The 20,015-nt window shown below is 38.2% G+C and overlaps 1 protein-coding gene across 1 annotated transcript; it reads right to left on the bottom strand.

Annotated features, from left to right (window-relative positions):
- Nucleotides 1-18,261: 18,261 nt before the first annotated feature.
- Nucleotides 18,262-19,515, bottom strand: LOC127245550 (zinc finger protein GIS3-like). The gene has a single exon (XM_051266522.1). The coding sequence runs from the start codon at nucleotides 19,248-19,250 to the stop codon at nucleotides 18,531-18,533; it is 720 nt and encodes a 239-aa protein (XP_051122479.1). The 5' UTR covers nucleotides 19,251-19,515; the 3' UTR covers nucleotides 18,262-18,530.
- Nucleotides 19,516-20,015: the final 500 nt, after the last annotated feature.

The following is a 20,015-nucleotide window of genomic DNA, read 5'->3' as shown; positions in this document are numbered from 1 at the left end:
AAAAAAAAAAAAAAAAAAAAAAAAAAAAAAAAAAAAAAAAAAAAAAAACCCTAAACCCTAAACCCTAAACCCTAAACCCTAAACCCTAAACCCTAAACCCTAAACCCTAAACCCTAAACCCTAAACCCTAAACCCTAAACCCTAAACCCAACGGAGCGCAGCAGCCTTGACACATGCGATTTCTCTTGAGGAGGCCTTCTGGAAACAAAAAGCAGCATGTCGTTGGGCAGTTGAGGGAGAGCGAAACTCCAGAATGTTCCACTCCATGGTGAAGGAACGGCGTCGGCGGGCTACGCTTTTCTCGATGAGGGACGGTGCTCGTACCCTCACTGATCACTCAGCCATTAAGCAGTCAGCTATTACCTACTTCTCCGAGATGTTTGGTCAGCCTGACGATGCAGACACCTCGGGGATGGATGCACTGGCGGACCCTCCGCCTCAGGTTCCTTTGGCTGAATGTGCTCGGTTGCTGGAACCACCAACACTTGCGGAGGTTCGTGCTGTGGTTTTCTCGATTGCCAAGGACAGTGTGGCTGGCCCTGATGGCTTTTCCGCCGCTTTCTATCAAACGTGTTGGGATATTATTCACGAGGATGTTTTCGATGCTGTTCTGGATTTCTTCTCGGGAGCTCCTCTTCTGAAGTTCTATACGGCAACGACACTTGTGCTTATCCCCAAGACGGACGGGCCAGTCGCTTGGGCTGATTTTCGGCCTATCAGCCTCTGTAATGTGAGTTCTAAGATCTTCACGAAGTTACTCACTGTGCGACTTGGTCCGCTACTGCCGCAGCTTCTGTCGCCACACCAGAGTGGTTTTGTCAAAGGTCGGGCAATTGCAGACAATATTTTGCTGGCATCGGAAATGGTACATGATCTCAATTTGAGGGGGGACTCGCACAATTTGCTGCTGAAACTGGATTTGAATAAGGCATACGATCGGGTATCGTGGCGGTTCTTGCGACATGCCCTTACCAGGTTCGGTTTCCCGCCTCATTTTATCACCTTGATTATGAATTGTGTCGAGCATGCTTGGTACTCGATTCTTGTGAATGGGGACTTGGGCGGTTTCTTCCCCTCCTCGCGAGGCCTCAGGCAGGGAGACCCCCTGTCCCCGACTCTCTTTGTTTTGGCTGCAGATCTCTTATCTCGCGGCTTGGAGCGCCTATACAATCGGTACCCGGACCTGTACTATCGGTGTCGTGGTCGGTTCCGATTGACGCACCTAGCCTATGCGGATGATGTTCTCATCTTTGCCAATACCCGTGGTGATCGAATCAGCCTCTTGACGGATTTTCTGACGACGTATGCGCGAACTACTGGCCAGATGGTGAACTGTCAGAAAAGTCAGCTGGTATTTAGCCGCCGATGCCCGGAGAGGGTCCAGCGACAGCTTCAGTCCGTCACTGGTTTCGGCAGGGTTGGACTTCCCCTTACGTACCTCGGCGCCCCGCTCTATGTGGGCAATCGGCGTAATATCCTCTACGAAGACCTACTTGGGAAACTGCGGCGATATCTGCAGCGTTGGGACCGCTCCGTTCTCTCTCACGGAGGTCGCTTGCAACTGATCAGAAGCACGCTCTTCTCGCTTCCCCTTTACCTCCTACAGGTCCTTAACCCCCCCCAGGCTGTCCTACACTCAGTGGAGCAGCTCTGTGCTCGTTTCTTCTGGGGCTCCTATCATGGCCACCGTCGCCGCCATTGGATTTCCTGGATGGATGCGGCGAGGCCCCAGGACGAGGGCGGGCTTGGTATTCGCCGCCTGTCCGACATGGTTCGCGCCTTCTCGCTTAAATTGTGGTGGCGTCTCAGAGATGGTTCCTCTCTTTGGGCTCGCGCGCTCCAGCATAAATATTTCCGCAGCTCCTTCCCGGGTATCGCCCCCTGCCGGAACTACGACAGCCCGGTCTGGAAACGTCTTTGCCAGATCCGCGATGAGGCACAGACGCAGATCACTTGGAACTTGGGGCGTGGGGACTGTTTCTTCTGGTATGATACTTGGTGCGGCGATCGCCCTCTCTGCACTGACCGCCGGGACCGCCCTCCGCCGATTCGGGTGAAAGAGATGTGGGTTAACGGGTCGTGGGATTTGACGCGCCTTCAGGCCTACCTTCCGGCATCCCTTGTTCAGCGGGTCTCTGCGATCCCGTTTGACCCCCTGATAGCGGATCAGCCGATATGGAAGGCTTCGGACACAGGTACTTTTACTACTACCTCAGCCTGGGAGATGAGCCGGACAGCCGGGGCTCGGAGTTGGCTTTCCTGCTGCCTCTGGTCGCCACTACTTACGCCTACGATGTCGGTATTCCTATGGCGTTTATTTCGCCGTCGGATACCTGTTGACGAGGCCCTTTGGAGGCTGGGTCTCCCTATTGTTTCTCGCTGCCAGTGCTGCAGTGAATCCGAGACTTTTGCACACTTATTCTTCTCGTCGGCGGTTGCCCAGCGCGTGTGGCGCCATCTTGCCGACCTATTCCGTATCCGAACCCCGCGGACACATGCGCCCCACCTGATGGTCTCTGCTTGGCGTCTGTCCTCCCCACATGCGCGGAGCATCCGTACCTATATCCCACTTCTGGCCTTCTGGTTTCTTTGGACGGCACGGAATGACGCCAAACACCGAGGTATCCAGATTTCCTCTGACAGGATTATTTGGCGTATTCACTCTCATTTGCAGGTGTTGGGCCGTGCTGGCCTCCTTCAGCGACAGCACTGGCCTGGGGAGGTGCACTTAGCCTCCACTCTCGGCCTTCGCCTCCCGCCTCCGGTTCTTCGGCCGCCGGTCATGGTACGCTGGGAAGCCCCGTCTCCAGGCTGGTTCAAACTCAACACTGATGGGGCATCGCTCGGGAATCCAGGCGCCGCTGGAGCCGCGGGCGTCATTCGGGATGCCACCGGCGCCCCAATTGTGGCATTCCAAGTTCCCCTTTTGAATACGACGAACACTTTGGCCGAACTGCAGGCGATTCGATCTGGAGTGGACCTGGCGGTTGCCCGCGGCCTCCTCCCTCTCTGGATCGAGACGGACTCGGCCAGCAGTATCTCTCTCATCTCCTCCTCGACGGGACACTGGACTCTCCAGCCTTGTCTCCACCACCTGCGCCTACAGCTTCGCAGCATTGAGTGGAGGATCTCTCATATTTTCCGCGAGGGCAATAAAGTGGCAGACAACTTGGCGAACACCTCTGTTGCCCTTCCTCATATGCGGATCCTTGAGCCGGCGGACATCCCAGCGAGGACCCGTGGCCTCCTCCATGCTGACGCGGCGGGCCTTCCGTGCTTTCGCTTCCGTTAGCTTTTATTTGCTTACACTCTTTATTTACAATTGCAGCACTTGTACCGAACTTTGCAGAACTACGTATGGCTTGATCCCGTTGGGGTACGTAGGCAGCTCTTTGAGCCCAGCCAAAAAAAAAAAAAAAAAAAAAAAAAAAAACCCTAAACCCTAAACCCTAAACCCTAAACCCTAAACCCTAAACCCTAAACCCTAAACCCTAAACCCTAAACCCTAAACCCTAAACCCTAAACCCTAAACCCTAAACCCTAAACCCCGAACCCTAACCCCGAACCCCCAACCCCCCAACCCCCAAACCCCCAACCCCAAAACCCCCAAACCCCAAACCCCAACCCCAAAACCCAAACCCCAAACCCTAAACCCTAAACCCTAAACCCTAAACCCTAAACCCTAAACCCTAAACCCTAAACCCTAAACCCTAAACCCTAAACCCTAAACCCTAAACCCTAAACCCTAAACCCTAAACCCTAAACCCTAAACCCTAAACCCTAAACCCTAAACCCTAAACCCTAAACCCTAAACCCTAAACCCCGAACCCTAACCCCGAACCCCCAACCCCCCAACCCCCAAACCCCCAACCCCAAAACCCCCAAACCCCAAACCCCCAACCCCAAAACCCAAACCCCAAACCCCAAACCCCAAACCCTAAACCCTACCCTAAAACATGCCAAAGGCATCAACACCAAACAAGCAGTATTAAATCTATCAAGTCTAAGTAATATCAAAACTAAGTGTCCCAAAAAACAAATAAGACGCTGAAGTTTGCTACCTAAAACAAAGAGTTGAGAGACCATCTGCATGCACTCAAATGAGATTTTGAATGGACGGATCGTTTTGGGTTTTGGGTTTTTTTGGTAAAAACGATATAGTAATGGCTGCACCCAAAGTGGGTTGCCTACGTACCCAAATGGGATCAAGCCATACGTAGTTTTAATGATACAGACTATACAATCCAAGTCAAACAAAATAGACCAAACAAGCCTAGGTAATCTAAGTATCAAAGGCCAAAGGCAACATGCCTAAAGCAACAACACCAACCAAGCAGTGCTAAGTCTATCAACACTAAGTAATATCAAAACTAAGTGTCCCAAAAAACAAATAAGAGGCTGAAGTTTGCTACCAAAAACAGAGAGTTGAAAGACCATCTGCATCCGCTCGAATGAGACTTTTAATAGATGAAGTTGGTGGTTTGTATGGGGTTTTGGGGGTTTTTTCGTAAAACCTATATAGTAATTGTTTCACCAAAAGTGGGTTGCCTACGTACCCAAACGGGATAAAGCCATACGTAGTTCTAATGATACAGACTATGCAGTCCATGTCAACCAAAACAGACCTGATAAGCCTAGATAATCTAAGTATCAAAGGCCAAAGGCAACATGCCTAAGGCATCAACAACAACCAAGCAGTACTAAGTCTATCAAGTCTAAGTAATATCAAAACTAAGTGTCCCAAAAAACAAATAAAAGGCTGAAGTTTGCTACCTAATACGGAAAGTTGGGAGATCATTTTCATCCACTCAAATGAGACTTTTGATGGACGAAGTCGGTGGATTTTTTGGGGTTTAGGGTTTTTTTGGTAAAAACTGTATAGTAATGGTTGCATTAAAAGAGGGCTGCCTACGTACCAAAACGGGATCAAGCCATACGTAGTTCTAATGATACAGACTATACAGTCCAAGTCAATCAAAACAGACCAAACAAGCCTAAGTAATCTAAGTATCAAAGTCCAAAAGCAACATGCCTAAGCCATCAACACCAACCAAGCAGTACTAAGTCTATCAAGTCTAAATAATATCAAAACTAAGTGTCCCAAAAAAAAATAAGAGGCTGAAGTTTGCTTCTAAAATGGAAAGTTGAGAGATCATCTGCATCTACTTAAATAAGACTTTTGATGGACGAAGTCGGTGGATTGTTTGGGGTTTAGGGTTTTTTTGGTAAAAACTATATAGTAATTGCTGCACCCAAAGTGGGCTGCCTACGTACCCAAATGGGATCAAGCCATACGTAGTTCTAATGATACAGACTATACAGTCCATGTCAATCAAAACTGACTAGACAAGACTAGGTACTCTAAGTATCAAAGGCCAAAGGCAACATGCCTAAGGCATCAAGACCAACCAAGCAGTACTAAGTCTATCAACTCAAAGTAATATCAAAACTAAGTGTCCCAAAAAACAAATAAGAGGCTGATGTTTCCTACCAAAAACGGAAAGTTGAGAGACCATCTGCATCCACTCGAATGAGACTTTTGATGGACGAAGTTGGTGGATTGTTTGGCGTTTAGGGTTTTTTTGGTAAAAACTATATAGTAATGGTTGCACCCAAAGTGGGTTGCCTACGTACCCAAACGGGATCAAGCCATACGTAGTTCTAATGATACAGACTATACTGTTCAAGTCAATCAAAATAGACCAGACAAGCCTAGGTAATCTAAGTGTCAAAGGCCAAAGGCAACACGCCAAAGGCATCAACACCACCAAGCAGTACTAAGTCTATCAACTCTAAGTAATATCAAAACTTAGTGTCCCAAAAAAAAATAAGACGCTGAAGTTTGCTACCTAAAAAAGAAAGTTGAAAGACCATCTGCATGCACTCGAATGAGACTTTTGATGGACGAAGTCGGTGGATTTTTTATGGTTTAGGGTTTTTTTGGTAAAAACTGTATAGTAATGGTTGCACCAAAAGAGGGTTGCCTACGTACCCAAACGGGATCAAGCCATACGTAGTTCTAATGATACAGACTATACAGTCCATGTCAATCAAAACAGACAAGACAAGCCTAAGTAGTCTAAGTATCAAAGGTCAAAAGCTACATGCCTAAGGCATCAACACCAACCAAGCAGTGCTAAGTCTATCAACTCTAAGTAATATCAAAACTAAGTGTCCCAAAAAACAAATAAGAGACTGAAGTTTGCTACCCAAAACGGAGAGTTGAGAGACCATCTGCATCCACTCGAATAAGATTTTTGATGGACAATGTCGGTGGATTGTTTTGGGTTTAGGGTTTTTTTGGTAAAAAATATATATTGAATAGCTACACCCAAAGTGAGTTGCCTACGTACCCAAATGGGATCAAGCCATACATAGTTCTAATGATACAGACTATACAGTCCGTTTCAACCAAAACAGACCAGACAAACCTAGGTAATCTAAGTATCAAAGGCCAAAGGCAACACGCCAAAGGCATCAACACCAACAAAGCAGTACTAAGTCTATCAACTCTAAGTAATATCAAAACTAAGTGTCCCAAAAAACAAATAAGACACTGAAGTTTGCTCCTAAACCGGAAAGTTGAGAAACCATCTGCATCCATTCGAATGAGACTTTTGATGGACGAAGTCGGTGGATTGTTTGGGTTTTAGGGTTTTTTTGGTAAAAACTATATAGTATTGGCTGCACCCAAAGTGGGTTGCCTACGTACCCAAACGGGATCAAGCCATACGTAGTTCTAATGATACAGACTATACAGTTCATGTCAATCAAAACAGACCAGACAAGCCTAGGTAGTCTAAGTATCAAAGGCCAAAGGCAACATTCCTAAGGCATCAACACCAATCAAGCAGTAGTAGGTCTATCAACTCAAAGTAATATCAAAACTAAGTGTCCCAAAAAATAAATAAGAGGCTGATGTTTGCTACCTAAAACAGAAAGTTGAGAGACCATCTGCATCCACTCGAATGAGACTTTTGTTGGACGAAGTCGGTGGATTCTTTGGGGTTTAGGGTTTTTTTGGTAAAAATTACATAGTAATGGCTGTACCCAAAGTGGGCTACCTACGTACCCAAACGGGATCAAGCCATACGTAGTTCTAATTTTACAGAGTATACAGTCCAAGTCAAACAAAACATATCAGACAAGCCTAGGTAGTCTAAGTGTCAAAGGCCAAAGGCAAAATGCCTAAGGCATCAACACCAACCAAGCAGTACTAAGTCTATCATATTTAAGTAATATCAAAACTAAGTGTCCCAAAAAACAAATAAGAGGTTGATGTTTGCTCCTAAAACGGAAAGTTGAGAGACCATCTGCATCCACTCGAATAAGACTTTCGATGGTCAAAGTCGGTGGATTATTTGGGGTTTAGCCTTTTTTTGGTAAAAACTATATAGTAATTGTTGCACCCAAGGTAAGTTGTCTACGTATCCAAACCGGATCAAGCTATACGTAGTTCTTCTGATACAAGTTATACAGTCCAAGTCAAACAAAACAGATCAGACAAGCCTAGGTTGTCTAAGTATCAAATGTCAAAGTCAACATGCCTAAGACATCAACACCAACCAAGCAATATTAAGTCTATCAAGTCTAAGTAATATCACCATTAAGTATCCCAAAAAACAAGTAAATGGGTGAAGTCTACTATCTAAAGCAAAAAGTTGAGAGACCATCTGCATCTGCTCGAAAAAGACTATTGATCAACAAAGGGATATCTCGAGAAAGAAATCTCTGCTCAATCGAAAGAGGACTCCTTCCCCTTTTGAGGACTCCTTTGTGCGAATACTAATGGAATGCAGTCTTTCATGTTCCGTTAGTTTTGGGTCTTATCAACCTATTTTATATTTTCAATTCTTTTTGTTGTTGTTACCCTTTGCCTTGCCTCCTCTAGCAAAAACTTAAAATTAAGTATGGTTAAATTGCATTTGGACACAACTCGTCTCGAACACAATCATTTAATTTAATTTGATTCTAAAAAAAATCCTAAATCCTATTTACATTACATTTTATATTTTCATCTCACTGATTTTTATTATTTTTTATTTAAATATATTAATTATGTCTATAGCTTATTTTTAATTAAATTAAGCTTTAGCTATTTTCATATTTAAATTATATATAATATATTATTTTTTAAAAAGAATAATTATTTATGATTTTAAAATAAGAAATTATAATTAATCACTTACATGATAGCATTATTAATATAAATGAATTAAAATAACTTAGATTGTAATTACTATACATTATTATCATAATTAAAATTTTAATAAGTAATCTCTGAGAATATTGGGCTAACAATGCCAAAATAAAATATTGTGGGCATGATTGCCAAAATTTAGCCCAAATTATATGTAAAGAGGACCTGTATTTTAATTATTGGATCAACAATAAAAATAATCTCATCAAGTTAAATAAAAAAGATAAATAGTATCATATGGGCGAAAGCAACCCAATCCAGTCTGTCATTGCTCTCAGCCTGTATTGTTTATATCTTGGGTTGTACTAACACTTTATTAAATAAGGATGCCCCTTCTTTAGCTGTTTATTAAGAGTATTGTTACGGAAATTTCTAAAAAATCAAGATAAGATAACAAAGGAAAAAGAACACAAGAATTTGGTAATCCAGTTCGATCACGATGATTTAAGTTTGGGGGCGCTGCCAAGCCAGGAATTTTACTATAAAATATGTAAACGCATATTAAAATGAGAATACATGGATATTTATAGCCTATGCCTATGATAATGATATCCAAATCATATATCTAAATCTCGGATAATATATCCAAATCATATATAAATCATATCCCTAAATTTTAGGATATAATTAGGCTTCATATCCCAACAATCTCCCACTTGAAGACTGATTTCATCTTCCACTTCAACATTTTACTTCATCGGCAATGACAACGCCAAGCCTCCTTCTTCACTCATGGGAGGCCCATTGAGGTTGAACACAACTTCAATTCATCTAAGGTCACCATCTTAGATTATCTTTCAAAATTACTCATAAATCGGCTCAATACTCCCAATGCACGTGTTTTCCACCTCCTAAAGGTATCAAAAACATCATAATTACACTTAAGGAAATATATTCATACCTTCCTTGTAACGTCGTCAATGACCATGGGGTAGTACTGTGAGCCTCCAAGGGTCGATACAAAAGTTGGTTCTCGCAAGTCCGTATGAACCAACTCTAACTTTTCCTTTTCCAAGTCTCTCCCACCCTTTGAGAAAGCCACCTTTCGTTGCTTCCCAAAGATACAGTCCTCGCATACTTCAATATCGACAGATTTGAGACCTGACAATCTTCCCTTTGACATGAGCTTCCCTATCTCTTTTTCGCTCATGTGTCCGAGACGAAAATGCCATAAATTTGTGTCATTATTTATAGCCACGGAACTGATTCCGTCTTGCATGGTTTTCGTTATGTAGAGAGTTTCATCTCTTCTCTGTTGGACCACCACAATGGATCCTTAGATTACCTTCCACGACTGAGTTTAAAAAAAAACTGTCGAGTAACCTGCCTCATCCAATTGTTCAACGGAAATCAGATTCCGTTTCAGACCCAAAACATGGCTCACGTCATTCAATCTTCACTCTCCACCATTCGGTGTTCTGATTCGAATCATTCCTCTACCTACACTTTTCAATGTCTCATCATCTGCAAGATAGACAATACCAAAAATTACCTGTGGCATAGGATTTCATGATTCTCGAATCTCTGCATGAGTGGAATGACACTCTTGAGACCAAAATCCATGACTCAATTGGACTGCTGACGCTCAGAATCAGCACATCGGATATCTCATCCGCTGTGTTTGCTGAACCCTGATCCTTCTCTAGCGCCCCGCACTCTCGTTTTAAGTGCCCCTTGCAGTTCCAACATACCACCTAACTTGCATCTTCTTTGTCCCTATTCTTCGGCTTCAACTTTGACTTGATCTTCACCCTTTCCTTTTGCCTCAAATCTAAATTCAGTCGAGACATTCTCCCAAATGGTTAGTCGAACCACACTCATCGTCTTCCTGTCGATCTTCTTGTATTCGGCTTCATCCATGTCTTCGGATTTCTCCTTCAATACCGCATCTAGATCTTTACCATTCATGTAATCTTCTATATGCATATTTTAGAAACCGAAGTTCATACCATCGAATACCTTGAAACATGACGATCACCCATCTTGACTCCCACAAACAAACCTAAGGTTCACTTGATATGAGAGCACATCGGATATTCCGCTGCGTTTGCCGAAACCCTTATCCTTCCCTGCCAACCTTGCACTGCCTATCACAAAGGGACTCGCTGTCTGACCTACCAGTTGGGACTGACCCAACACCGCCATGAGACTTTCGACACAAGGCACCTCCGCAGGTCACAAAGGATTCACACAACGATCCAACGTTTGATTCCTCTCAATCCACCCTATCAACGAACTAGGCTCTGATACCACTTGTTACGGAAATTCCCAGAAAATCAAGATAAGATAACAAAGACAAAAGAAGACAAAAATTTGGTAACCCAGTTCGATCACGATAATCTACGTCTGGGGGCGCTGCCAAGCCAGGAATTTTACTATAAAATACGCAGGCACATGTCAAAGTGAGAATACATGGATATTTATAGCCAATGCCTATGATAATAATATCCAAACCATATCTCCAGATCTCGGATATTATTATCCAAATCATATCTAAATTATATCCTACGGAAATTTCCAGGAAATCAAGATTAAATAACAAAGACAAAATAACACAAGAATTTAGTAACCCAGTTTGATCACGATGATCTACGTCTGGGGCTGCTGCCAAGCCAGGAATTTTACTATAAAGTACTCAGGCACATATCAAAGTGAGAATACATGGATATTTATAGTCTATGCCTATGATAATAATATCCAAATCATTATCTAAATCTCGGATAATATATTCAAATCATATCCCTAAATTTTAGGATATAATTAGGCTTAGTATCCCAAGAAGTATGTTTGTTTTGGGGTTTGGAATCTAAATAAAAAAAAAAAAATTGAATTAAAATAATTGTATAATATAATATAAATATGTGTTGTGATATTTAACTGTAAAATTGATTTTTTATATAATATAAAATATAAAAAATATAAATTTGATTTGATATTTTTTTTAAATAGTAAAATATTGGTAAATTTTGCTAAGAGAACACACCCTAAATTAGTGACGGGTTACTTTTATTAAATAGAAAATTGATAATTTAAAATGAAACGGACGAAAATAATAAAAAATTTACTTTGAGTTGGGACTAATGAGTATATTCTTACATATATTGTATTGCTATAATTGAAAAAAAAAAAAAAACTATATTATAATTTATAATAAGATTTAAAAAATAGTTTTAGGTAAGAAAAATAATCATATCATTGGTTTATGTGGTTGTGGTTTCAAATTAATTTGAAATGAAATATAATTTTAATTTTTATTTAAATAATATTTTAATGTGATATTTTATGAAAAAAAATAATATATATTTTTATTATAAACTGTGTGTGAAGTAAATAAAATTAATTTTAATTTAAAATGATAAAGAACAAACACATGTGATCAAATAAAATAAATATAATAATTTAATTTTTAATAATACCAAAAATATTAAATTAATTAGTCAATTAATTATACTCTTCCGTTTCAATACAATAGTTTTGTTTACTATTTTTTTCCGTTCCAAAACAATAGTTTTATTTTTATAAATAATCATATCTACCCTACTTTTTCATTTTTATTACATAATTATTACTATTTTTTACACTAATACACTCGGGCAAAAAAAAATCTTTTATCTATACTTTTTTCAAACTACTAATATAATATCAATATTTCTTAAATTTTATATCCAATCCAATTAAAAATTATAATTTTGGGACGGAGATAGTATAATTTATTGAAATAATTTAGGTAGTATAATCCCATTTTAAAAACAAAGGCACCAATAATATATAATGTGGAAAGTGTTTCAATTAATTAATTAGTTCAATAATGATCACGTCTTATCAACTACAACTTTCTTTATTTTATTATTAATTCATTATATATATTATTAGGTACGCTGCCTAGGTAGCTAAATTAGCGTGTGGCAACTGATAAGTTCCATCTACTAGCATTTGGAATCAACTACGGGGTGTTTCGTGTTGTATTTTAGATATATTATTCATTTCATTTTTTTAAAAAAATTATCAAATTAAATATTTATTTTTTATATTATACTAAAAATTAATTTTATATTAAAAATATCACATGAACATCTATTTATATCACGCGACTATTCAAATTCAAAATTTTTACTATTTAAATTCCAACTCAAAATTCAAACACCCGAACAAATACACCCTACAAAGATTATTTATTAAACCTTATTCAACCCATTACTAGGTCAGTTCTTTTTAATACATATTTATTTATTTAATTATACCTCTCTATTTAACCATTACCGAGTTCTGATTGGATGTGGTAAAAATTGACAGAACATCACAATTTACTATGAATTATACGAAATAAATGAATTTTGATTAAAAAATTTTACTCGATTATATATACAAATTGAATTAGAGTTGAAATTTTCAATCCGAACTCAACAATTCGTTTATAATATATGAATATTAATAATATATTTATTATATATATAAAATAATTTTAATTTGATAATTTTTAAAAAAAATTATTAATTTAAATGGAACATAATCTATATATCTTATTTTAAATAGTTTTTACTAATTTATATAAGAATATAATCATTCTTATAATATATATAAGGCATATATGAAGAAACTCAATAATGGACCATGACCTAATCATTTAATAATTAAGGGCATAATTAATCATTAATAGTCTTAGGTCGTAGGAACGAATTGACACATCGCAGGTCAATCAAATATTTTACCTATTTCGTAATCACAATTTAACATAATACAGGGGAATTGATGTCTGGCTCAATGGGGATGCAGTTATAGCATTTGTGTTTTATCGTTAATTCAATAAAATTAATTCTTATTAAAGTATCAATAAATTGGTTATAGTTATCAACAAGCTCTGACAATCAATTTTTTCTTACAATATAGGTAATTAAAGTACGACCGTAACTATCCTTAATTAAGTAAATAAACCTAGGTGCGCCCATAAGAAATATTGCCTAATCGCATTCTAATCTCGAAAAATCTAATTCAAAACAATTAATGCCTAAGAGGAGCAATTAAATTTGATTGTCTAACCCCGGGAATGAACTATTTATCTGTGTTGTCACCTATTTAAGTGCGAATACAATTACGGATATCCTACCTGAATTGACTTTAGATTATCACACCAATTCAAATATCAGTACCAAAATATTCAATCAACCTAACAATCACAAACGTTATTCTCATTAGACAAATATTGATAATAAAAAGAACTTTTATAAAGAAAATTAAGAATTTCCAAAACAAAACAACCAAAATATTATGACCCCTCAAACCAGAAAAGTATCTGCCCCATAATCAAATAACAAAGAACAAAAGAGAATCGATTTGCTCTTACGTGATCTACGAGTATGTCAGAAGAGTCTTCTGCTCTTGTACGTATCTACTCTGGCCGTCCTCCCATTTCTCAAACGTGTGATCCTCCTTTTTATTTAATTTTTGCCTTAATTATTTTGTAGCTGGACTGGGCCTTTAATTAAATTTTCATGTAAAGAGGACATAGGTAATCATGGCCATGACTAACTAGGTGGTGCAAATCTGAATTTTCTTTACTTTTTTTCTACTGATTACGCCAAATTTGATATTTGTCATGTGCATATAGTAAATAAACAATACATATATAAATTAGGTAGAATCTAATCAAAATCAATCAAATATCGCATATAATATATGCATTTAACGCAACTAATTTCTAACTATCACGAATTACAGAAAAATAATAGTGTGCTTGTACAATGTTATGTTAGCAGACTAATTTCTAAAGAAGAAAAGATGGTGAAATTTCAATAATAAATAATTATATGCGCGCAGTAGAAGGGGAGGGGCTATATTTACATATTTATATTTAAATGGTCTCCGTCTCTCTGTCGTAAATGGACCATGACCTAATCATTTAATACATATTACTTTATTATACAAATCATGTCTAGATAATGATCCATGAAACATAAACTAAAACTGAGTATGAATTTATTCAACCCCACCCCTTGCTTTTAAAAAGAAAAAAGAAAAAAATAATTAAGTTATATATATGGTCCATTCCACTCTCAGTACTATTCGGGTAATTATGCATATCGAATGAACATTATTATGATTCAATATCTTGAAACCTAAGCGCACAGCTATATTTTATTATATATGTATATACTGTGCGTGTGTGTGGAGGCCATCAGGCCATGTATGTAATAATAGTTAAGAGTGGAGGCCACCAGCCCAACTTCGTAGTGGGGCGGCTTAATTTAATCAATTCAATAAGTGCTCAGTGCTACCCCCTTCTCTCTCTCCCCATATAATATATATAGAGAGAGATATGTTTTATTTTTCCGTAAGAATGGTTGAGGTAACATGGAAAGTGAACTTGTGACCACCAAATTTATCTGTCGTATATGGTTCAACTAGTGTGACTTTCGGTACCCAATACCGAATTCTACGTCCTAGAAGAGTTAGTAATTACGTACAGAGGAAAAAAGCAGCGGAGGTTAATTGAAGTGCCTTAATTGACTCTTAGGGGAGAATCTGATCCACTATCAATGCCAAGATTTACTCCAAAACTTGTATATTTGGCAGTATCTTACTTCTTCTCTTCTCTCTCTATGTGTCAGTGTGTGGAGCTAAAATAATTAAGAAATGATAGTGTAGTCTTAATTAGGGGACACATTCAATGCAATGCAAGTAGTGTTAACATGTATATATATATATGTATATATATATATTTTGCAAGTAGCTTTGTGAATTAACATGTTAACATTAACATATATATATATAGAGTCACATACATGATATTGATACCGTACCCTCCCGCAACTTATAATTATCAACTCCGGCTTTTCCATATAGTTGTCTAATTTGCCTTAATTTCACTAGATATGCGTACATTGTTGGGACTCTCGTTTGCGGATATAGAACTAAGGACTTAGTTTTCCTAACCGTTCGAATTTTTATGTGAAACGGTCATTAGCATCCGAAGTGGTATTAAAGCTTAAGTTAGATTAGGTTTCGAGTTCCACCGTCCCCATTTGCAATATTATGTAGAAGTAAAAATAATATTTTTTTTTTAATGCAAAATCAAAATAATAAAATTAAAAAAAAATTAAGTTAAAGAAACAGAGTCAGGATTTATATGCATATTTGTATATAGGTATTGATATAGATATATGAGATGAAAATGATTGCCAGACTTTGAGGAAGCTAGCTAGCCCTCACCAAATACTAAAGACATCATCTGAACCACCACCTACGACCCACCCCATCATGTAAAAGAGTTTTCATCACTACAACATACAGTTTCATTACCAAACACTCACACTCACACCACACTGACTGGCTGACACTGTCGGCATAGAGAGGGGTTGGTCCCTATAATCTACAGTTCTGAATCAAAGCTGACCTTTCTCTGTCACATATATGATATACGATTGATGATCGCTTCATTTGAAAGTGGGATGTTCATACACATAACAAACATCACACATCAATATGGCTTAATTAATTCAAATTTAAACTAACTGGCAGCAGTCTTCAAGGGCCCCATCCCAACAGCTACTACTGCATTAATTTCTTGAGAGAAAATTTCGGATTAATTGATATAATTTGATTTCGATCTAGCTAGCTGCAATTATTTGCTTGATTATTGCCGTCCCAACCCAACCACTTAGCATATTTGTCAAAAGAACAAAACTTTTTCCTCAAGTCCACAAGTTCCTTTTTCAAGAATCTGTGATTGTGCAAGCGAATCCCTTTTCTTTTTAGCAAAGATCATCTCATTGTCCTAGAAATAATTAAATAAATATATTCACTTGACAAGAAAAGCATCCAATCCAAACTAAACCCTACTAATTTATTCTCTTGAGTGTCCCTTGACATTAACTTATATGAATCCCTTTTGGCCCTACACTCCTACTACATCTACACCCTAGTTAGTTTCCAAGGTTATCAGCATATAATATATATATATATATATAGTGTTGATTTGTTTGAAGGTTTGATTTTTATATTTGTGTTTTAAATAATAGAATTTTAAATTAAAATAATTATTTGACATAATATAAATATATAAGTATTAATTTGATATTTTGAATATAAAATTTATTTTAATTTAATATGAAAAAATAAATATTTTAATTTGATATTAGAATAAAAATGGAATATAGTAGAAATCCTCTAAAATATTCGATAAAACACACCAATAAATAATTCGTCCTCTATCTGGCTAGTTAAACATATCATGTTCCTATGATACCCTTATTTGTGGGCATGTTTCGATAATGATTGATACATGCATATATATATATATATATCATTCAAATTAAAAAAAAAAAAAAAAACCCACATACAGAGAGATGTTAAACAAGAACGTACATGAGTGGGTGTGGGTGTTTATTGGCGTGCGTGATGTGTGAATGCACTATGACACATTATATTTGAAAATCGATGGGATACATGCAGTTTTGGTCCTGACTTTCAAAAGGTTCGGGACAAAACAAAAACAACAACTTTTAAGTAAATATAAATAATATTTTTTATTTATAATAAAAAATTAGATAATTAAATAAAATATTTTTTTATTTTTAGATGCAAAACTAGTATTGAAATTTTTTTGTAATTCTATCAATTAGAACCATAACTCTACCCTTACAAAATAATCTTACACCATCAAATTACATTAATTAAAAATAAATTAAATAAATTTTATATATAATAACTATAGATATATAACATTAAAATATTTGATGAATATATTGGACGCCCCTCTCCCCGGGCCAAGGCCGGCTTGGATGCATGTCGAAAGGCAACATTAAGAGGACATGCAAATCAAATAAATAAATAATTAATATAAGTCACCGACTGATAGACAAGACACACACACGAACAATTTTTAAGCCTGGCTTTGCACCGAAAAGAAGGTGCCATTTGACCATTCTCTTCCCATCCCATCCCAGTAGTCCCTTCTCTTTTCTTTGATTTGTTTTCTTATGCAGAAAGATTTTAATTTGTTGATCAAATATATGAAATGTTTAACTTTATTAGCTAGCAAGGGTGGATTGGCTGCTTTTGGTGGTTCACTCTTGGAATGCATTATCTCCTTCTTGTCTTCGTGCTTACACGTAAGCTTCTTCAAACACACAATTCCATTGGCTGTTCACATCTCTGCTGGCCACATAATAATATAAATAATGTGAACTAAACCTGGTCACCCTACCTATTTTAGTGGCCATTACTCCAAATCTCTTTTCCCAACTAATCCCTAATCTTGTTTGAATTTTTGGGCTTAATTTACTCGTACACATTCACCTTTCTCTTGCATTTCCTTTCTTGTCTCCACTAAACGAAAAGATTTTTTTATCTAATTCCCCCACCCACAGACACGCTCCTTTTTAGTCACTTGCTACATACATTACATTACATTACACCACATTCAATCATCATACATTATAGATTCAATTAATTAACTCAATTAACATGAATTAATCATCACTCCATATTGCATATAATTCACCCAATCAATTTTCAAGTCTTCTACCTGGCCTAGCTATATATAGAGATGTCCAAGTCAACATTCATAAATATAGCCGATGTGCAAATCGCATAAATATATACATACACTTTAACGACCGTTTGGTAAACATTGCCAAACAGACAAAGTATATATGAAAAATTAAACCCAAATATCACGTCCTTATTCGAATTAAATAATTATATATGTAAGATCGAGAAACAAGACTTGGTCCAAAAATATCTAAAGACAGAAAATTTTAAAAATTCAGATGAAGTACTACAACCTTCCTACAAACAATATAAGTGTAATTAATTTTGCTAGATCCAACTTTCAATTCAATTCAATTGCCTTAAAAAGTTTTTCCAAGTGTATATTGATGATTGATAATTAATGAGTAGTCAAACGCAGCTAGAGCTAGCTAGCTTGAATGCTTGATCCTAATTTATTAGTATTACTACCTGAGTTTGTTCTGGCATTAGATTAAACTTTTGAAGCAAATACGCATGCATATATACATATGTAGACACCGCATTTTTAGCCATTCACATTTCGTATATTCTGGGACAATATCTAATCATTTTATACTGATCATAAATGTATGTACACGGATCCAAATGCGACTGGAATTAGAATTACAGGACATTGAATATATCTAGAACTCGGAAATCGGTGGATTATAGCAGCAGGAAAAAGGTTTTCAGTGTGGAAAAATAAATAAATAAATAATTATGAAAATGTACAAAGCAAGCTAGCTAGATAGCTAAGCCTAGTTAAGATCCATCCATCCATCGGTCATCTAGTGGGGTTGGGGGACAAATTGAAATTGGCGGCTCACGGCGCGGCTGGAGCCAAGCTAAGGTGCAGATCGAGGCCGAGGCCGATCCCGTCTTGATCATCGGGTCTTGAGAATCTACTAAGAGACGGGGGGGAGGTGGCTGGGCCTGAGCCTGAGCCTGAGCCTGGAGTATCAACAAGTCTTGCAATTGGTGTTCCTCCTCTTCCATTATGGGGCTGGGCCTTGATCGGCGGGTGCGGGTGGGACCCGGGCCCGACACTACTCGTGGTGAGGCTGGAATCACCAACTACGCAGCTCCCGGCCCTCGAGGTCGACGGAAACACGCTCCCATGCGCGCGTGGGACGTAGACCCACGACGGGCCCGGGGAAGGACCGGGAACGACGGCGAGAAGGTGTGCGGGAGGGGCGAAGGCCGATGCCATAGGGTTGCGCATGTAGGAGACGGCGGCGTTGCGGCTGGCCTGCAGCTGAGCCCGCTTGAGCTGCTGCCTCTCCTTCTTGTGGGCGTTTTGGTGGCCGCCGAGGGCCTGTGAGTTGGCAAATTCACGGCAGCAGTACTGGCACTCATACTTCCGCCCGTGCCCGTCGGAGGACGGCGATATCGATCCCGATGGCGATGGCGTCTTGGTGGTGGTGGAGGAGTCAACTACCTCTTCTTGATCTTCGATCACGTCGAAGCCAAAGAGCTTTAAGCGCCCATTATTACTAATTGTGCTGGCCTTGTTTGGGCAGTCCAGTTCCGCCATGCTATACATACATACATATATTTATGAATATATCGATCTGTCTTGTATGTGTGTGTGTGTGTGAGAGAGAGAGAGAAAGAGGGGGGGTTTGGAGGTGAAAGTGAAAGTGAGGCATAAAATTAGAGCAGCAGCTCAGCTAGTTAAGTGATCCAGCTAGGGCATATGATATAAAAGACTGGCTGCATGTGTGGGGTATTTATACAGGTTTATAATAAATAAATATCTAAGAAATTTGATTAATGAATGTGGGCAGATTGTTAGAGAGAGAGAGAGAGAGAGAGAGAGAGAGAGATGGTTGCGGACATCCAAAGAGAGAAGAAAGTTTAGTGTGTAAAATTGGGAACAAAAGACCCAAGAAACACTGGGGACCCAATGGATTGCGCCTGTCTTCTAATCATAGTCAAGATTTATTTTATAAAGTTACTATTCTACCCTTCCTTGTGTTTTATATATATATATGTACAATATTTGTGTTGCAGGAATTGGATGAATCAATATATGTATGTATATATATCCAGAGGAATTTTGATTGGTAATATAAGGCTATAAGCAGGAGGGTGGAAGTGAGGTGAGTGCGTGGGGTTTGAATTTTATATAAACAAGTATTGACGTGATATTTTGAATGTAAATTTGATTTTTAATATAATATAAAAAATAAAAAATAAATATTTAATTTAATATTTTTGAGAAAAAATTGTACGAATAATATAAATTCCAAATCTTTCAAGCAGACACACCCTAGTCTTTTCATTATCATGTATTTTATTTATTTCA

Source organism: Andrographis paniculata, unplaced genomic scaffold (genome assembly GCF_009805555.1).
Source record: "Andrographis paniculata isolate CXL003 unplaced genomic scaffold, ASM980555v1 Contig22END, whole genome shotgun sequence".
NCBI lineage: Eukaryota > Viridiplantae > Streptophyta > Magnoliopsida > Lamiales > Acanthaceae > Andrographis > Andrographis paniculata.
This window is presented reverse-complemented; position numbering and strand designations above follow the sequence as displayed.